The sequence below is a fragment of the Poeciliopsis prolifica genome, unplaced genomic scaffold (genome assembly GCF_027474105.1).
Source record: "Poeciliopsis prolifica strain line A6 unplaced genomic scaffold, Auburn_PproV2 SCAFFOLD003, whole genome shotgun sequence".
Classification (NCBI taxonomy): domain Eukaryota; kingdom Metazoa; phylum Chordata; class Actinopteri; order Cyprinodontiformes; family Poeciliidae; genus Poeciliopsis; species Poeciliopsis prolifica.
In genome coordinates, this window is record NW_026562378.1 from 13555377 (window position 1) to 13561095 (window position 5719).

The following is a 5719-nucleotide window of genomic DNA, read 5'->3' on the forward strand; positions in this document are numbered from 1 at the left end:
AATTTATTGCATGTTCACATGTCTAGAGAAGGAAAGAGGAAATGAGGAAGAACAAAAATAAAGTGTAGAATAAAGAACAGAATGAATGAATTTCACAAAGCAGTGATGGAAAGAAGGGGCAGAAAAAACGACAGAATACCACAGAATGAAAGGAAGAACATAAAGAAATAAAAGAGACAGGAGAGGAGAAAAAGAAATTAATACAAGGAAGGAGGGAAGAAAGGATGGACAAAACAAGGTAAGAAGAAAAAACAACATTTAGACAACAGGAAAGGAAATCGGGTCTTAAAATATAAATATTTTTCTCTGCTCATATTTCCCTTTTCCTGTGAGAATACCAACACCAAACTCCAGATGTGCATAAAGTGATTCTGCAGCTGTAAATCTGAGCTGTGAAGAGAAATGAACAGAGATTATTCTCTACAACGACACGACGACTATCAGAATGAAAGAAACTTGTCAAATATACACTTTATTTACATTTGTTATATATTTCAGGGGTCTTCCCCAGAAGGCACTTCATCAGGAGGAAAAAGAAAAGCAGATTTCAGTTTGGGTAAAAGGCACGACCCAGAAAGGACAGACATAAATGAGGCATTTATACAATCATAACTGAAAGCATGAGAATCGATTCTTCACCCCAAAGATTTTTCAACCTAAAACTGATTATCAAACATTGAGAGGTTTTGTGATTTATTAAAACAAGAATAAAAACAAAACAAACGAGAACAGAAGTGCTGTTTTACAGCCGGATGAACGAGGGACAATTTCTCCCAACATGAAAGTTTGAGATGAGTGACGTTGGCGTGAAGAGATCGTAATGGGACAGAAGAACAAACCGTGACGTCACAGAGAGAGACGACGAATCTGATTGGAGGAGGTCAGTGAAACGACTACGCAGAGCTAGAAAAATCAAGGAACAATCCATTAAAGGCGGCGGATAAATATCTCACACAGTTAGTGTGACAAGACGACGTTTCCCTTGTTTCAAAAAGTAAACTACTGCATAGCAGAGAGTGAAAAAGGGGAGCTGTAAAAATATCCACTTTAACTTTTTGTTCCTTTCGAGTGTGTTGGTCAGCGGGCGGCTCTGCAGCAGAGCAGAGAAAATTCACCAATGAAACTGTAATATCTCCGCACACGTCCTCCATTCTCAAGCTTCTTTACGTCAACAATCGTCCTGTCTGCAGGAATGTAAGGAACCTGAGAGGAGGCCTTTGGTTTCTCACAGCTCAGCTGAACTGCACCCATCCTGACTTGGCGGCGTCTTGGTTGGAGCTGTGGGGCGGAGATGTGAACAGAGGTGAGTTCGCACTCTTCTCCTGCAGGAAAATTCACACACTTTTCAAGCTTTCAAATGTTTCCAGCTCCACTCTTTGGAGATAAGCACAATGCCAACAAACCAAAGGTGAGTTATGATATTAGGACTCAAAGATTATTGATAAGTTTTTTGGCAAATAGAAATAATTTTAGTAATTGTTTAAGACGTAAAACAACAAATGTTTATCTAGATTTAACTTCAGACAGAAAAAAATTTGCCTTTTTATTGGCATTGCATATCTGGTTTCAACTTTAAAAGTTGCTTTCCAAATTTAGGCTTTAATCAAATGTTACACTGAACTTTATTACCAAACTTTAGAGATACAAACAAATTCAAATAAAAAAATAATAAATCAGCAGACGACCAAAGATGTGTTGTGATAAGAGCTACAACTAACTATTATTTTAGTAATTGATTATTCAGATGAAAAAATTGGCACATTCTGCCAATTTTTTATTTAACCACTTATGCTTTTTCCATGCAATACTAGAAATATATTAAAAATGCAAATAAACTGAGTTAGAATATCAAAAACTTTCAGTGATTTTATACAGAAATTGAGTAAATTTCAAACCCTGAAAATACTTAAATTCAAGGATTTTCAAGCACCTGTACAAACCCTGCGAGTGGAAACGAGAGAATGAGAGGCGATGGCAAAAAGAGGAAAACATACTTGGAGCCAGCAGATGTGAAATCCCCCCACATGTCAGAGGCGGGCTGGGTCGCAGCGACCGGAGAACCCAAGTCCAACAGCGGAGCTGAAGGCATGGACAGAAATCCTGTTAGAACAACGGAGATATTCCAGATAATGTCAAACGATGCGTTTGGAGAGCAGGGCGTACCGGTGTTGGGCTGAGCAGCTGGGAGCGTCTGCAGTCCTCCAGGCGGAGGCAGGACACCGCCGCCGGCTTTTCCTCCTGGAGGGGGTGGGAGCAGACCGCCACCCAGAGGACGTGGCTTGGCGCCGCCTGCGTCTTTCTTCTTGATGTTCTGAAATGATCAGATCGGTTTCTGCATGTTTATATCGGCCTGTTTCTCTAACCACGTGATCGTCCGTGCTGCGTTTCCTTCTGCTCACCCCGATGCTGATCTTGATGGTCTGTCCCTCCTTAAAGCTCAGGTCCAGTTTAGGCGCTGAACTCTGAGACGCCTCCAGTTTCGCAAGATCCCCTTCTTGTTTCACCCACCTTTGGAGATACAAACAAATTCAAACTGAAAGTAACAAAATGCTTTATCGATCCCATAGGGAAACTGAATCAGATGCTGCAGCAGACAACCAAAGATTTGTTGTGTTAAGGTCTGCAACTAGCAATTATTTTAGTAACTGATTATTCAGTGGTGTAAGCAATTAATCAGATGCAAAAACTGGCATAATCTGGCGATTTTTTGTTTAACTACTTAAGCTTTTTCTATGCAATATTAGAAATACATTCAAAATGCAAATTAACAAATAATTCAGTTTCTTTTTAAAATAAGAAAAAAAAATTTATGCCACATGAAAATTTCTGGGCGGAACAACTTTACCAGCGGCTTTCTTTTTTTAATCTGAAATGCAAGCTGTATATTTTTTGTATGTGCTTTTGGTCTTTACTGCATGTGTTCTCCTCTTACTTAAAATGATCTTGTAAAGCCACATTGAAGTCAAAGGAGTCTCCACGGTCAGCAAAACCCAAACCAATGAAAGCGTGACGTCCTAAAAAGAAAAAGATAAAAGAAAAGGAAAGATAGACACATATTCTATTGATTTAAAAAACTTAATGTAAAATACAGGGATAGAAAGAGGCTAAAGTAACTAAATTAACTAAAACGACTGTTAGTTTTGATTCTGAGTTGATGCTACTTTTTTTCATAAATCAGAAATGTTCTCACCCGTTCCGTCCTCTATCCGGATGACAAAGTACCGGCTGGAGTCTGTGACGGCCTCCACTGCGATGCCTGGATACTGCTCAACCGGCGCTTGCGCGTACAGCTCTCCTGCAGAGAAACGCAGAAACAAAAACAACAGATAAATGAAGCGACGTTTGAGCTGAAACCCGGACCAGGCCGTTGATTAAGTAAAACAAAAACACCAAGATGACGTAAGAGAAAATACCCCGAAAACATGATGTGACTACATTACTCTTTAACGATCAACAACCTAAATAAGCAGAAAAGAAGTTACTTTTTCCTGATAACATGCTGTCGTTTTAAAAAAGTATTCACCTGTGTTTCTGTCCTCCAACTTGATAAAGGCCATCTTGCCTTTGGCGGTGATTTTCAGCCTCCCGCTCCACGCTGGCTCATCCAGCTTCCAGTCAGCAGCACTAAGGGGAAGAAAGAAACAACAGGAAACGCACATAATCAGAAAGGGAAGGTGATTTGTGTCATCCATATTTATCTGGAACATGTGATTTAGTCTCCGTTTCAGCAGCTTTAGCTGTTCGCATCAGGGGAAGTGAAATTAAGAAGGGCTACAAGAAGAAAAGAAAATGTTTTACTGTAATATCCTCACAGTCAACAATTGTTATCAATGTACTGGTTCATTTTAACACATTCCCACTCTGTCAGGATGGGCTGGTTGTGATTACAGCATGATACCTGTAGCTCCTTTTAAATTGATAATTAAACCCTGAACTGCTTTGTCATGTTTTATCAAGGCGGATTCAGGTCTGGAGTTTGTTTACTTTGAAGTTGTAAGGTGACAAATTGTGGAAAATGTAAAGTGTTCTGAATGTTTTTGCAAAAAGTTCAATTTAATTACATAGTTTCACTGTTAAACAAGCTGAATTATTTCCCTAGTGTTCACAACAGCTCATTTATCAGGAATAAACTCCAAAGTGAGTTGGTGTAAAACTGGTTTCCCCCTCATTATCTCAAGCTTTAGGAGGATTTGGGAGCGTATGAGCAAGTCCAAATACTTTCGAGCATAAACATCATTTTAGACCGAGTTGACAGAACAACATAACAGGAATCTTACAGCTTCAGCGACTTCTTGAACAGAAACAGCACAAAGACAAGTAAACCTCTTGTACCGATTTGAAAACAAACGCTGCGTTCCTGCTTCCATTATCGGACGGGCGATAACGGCAGGAAAATTTCACATAAAGAAGAAAAGCCCAGTCTAAACCGAAAACCTCCACCTCTAAAGAAACCAGTTTGTTGGACGCAGCGAGGATGAAACGCGTCAGGATGTTGGGAGTCACGTTTCCGTGAACTTCTGTCTCCAACTTTCTATCCGTTCGGTTTTTCAGCCAACACAAATGTCCGGAGGTTAAGATGGTAGTTAACATCAGATAACACTTAATGCCGGCAGGGTGTGTCGCATTTAGTACTATTTGGAACCTCATAAAAAAATGTTTTTTAAAAAAAGCTGTTAAGTAGTTGTGACAGCTCCGCTGTCCGATAATGGAATCATGAATAATACATTAGCTTGCTGATCAGCACTTTCTCCGAGTCCTCAGAGAGAAACTTTCTCACCGATATCCACGATTGGAGGCCCGCGGCGGGATTCGGTAAACATGGACCTCTGGCTTCACGCACAGCATCGACTCATAAGTGCTGTCCTCTGCCATTTTGGAAAGTTTCAGTAACCTAAAAGACAACTTCCGACTTTCAATGGACGGGGCCTCCGCTCTGCTGTTGCTGCTCCGCCTGCCGTTGAAGCCACGGAGTTGTGTCCAAACAGCGCCCCCCTGCGGCCGGGATGTTTCAGGAATGCGGCCATTGACTGGAAAACAGCATCGACACTTTCCAGGAAAAGAGCAGCAGATGAGATAAGATTATTTTTTACACTTTCTACTCTTTCTGGTTGTAGATTGAAGGATTTCAACGGCCTTTTATTATCTCTGGGTCAATTCCACCCAGAGATGAGGAGTAACTAGTTACATTTACTCAATTACATTTACTTGAGTAACTCTTGAAAATATTTACTTTTAGGAGTATTTTTACTACGCCGTACTTTTTCCTTTTACTTGAGTAATTTAGTATGAAGTATTTCTACTCTTACTCGAGTACAATTTCTGGATTTTCGACCTTTTGATTAAAAACAAACCCTTACACCTGAAGTTTTTCCTAAAGTTTCATAAGTTTTTTTATTGATAGAAACGGATTTGAAAAATTATTATTTTCCCTGGTTTTGGTATTTTTTGTACTTATATGAATTATTATGATTTTTGTCCTTTAAACATCAAAATGCTTTGTAATGTTACTCAGCGCTTGAGTAGACATTTTACCAAATACTTTTCTCTTACACGAATAATTTCTTGAATGGCTACTTTTTACTTTTACCTGAAGAAAAATAAGTTGAAGTACTGCTACTCTTACTTGAGTACAACATTCAGGTACTCTGCCCACTTCTGATTCCACCCATTAATTCAATAATTGTAGCTTGTATCAAGTTCATAGTTAATTTTGATTAAA

At 39.4% G+C, this 5719-nt stretch overlaps 1 protein-coding gene across 1 annotated transcript; it reads right to left on the reverse strand.

The window, feature by feature from the left end:
• Positions 1 to 440: 440 nt before the first annotated feature.
• Positions 441 to 5024, reverse strand: necap2 (NECAP endocytosis associated 2). The gene is given in 10 exon segments (XM_055025719.1): positions 441 to 1278; positions 1995 to 2079; positions 2164 to 2311; positions 2400 to 2508; positions 2933 to 3014; positions 3191 to 3295; positions 3524 to 3624; positions 4778 to 4923; positions 4925 to 4951; positions 4953 to 5024. Coding segments are annotated over 10 exon segments (921 nt in total). The 3' UTR covers positions 441 to 1232.
• Between the last annotated feature and the right edge of the window lie 695 nt (positions 5025 to 5719).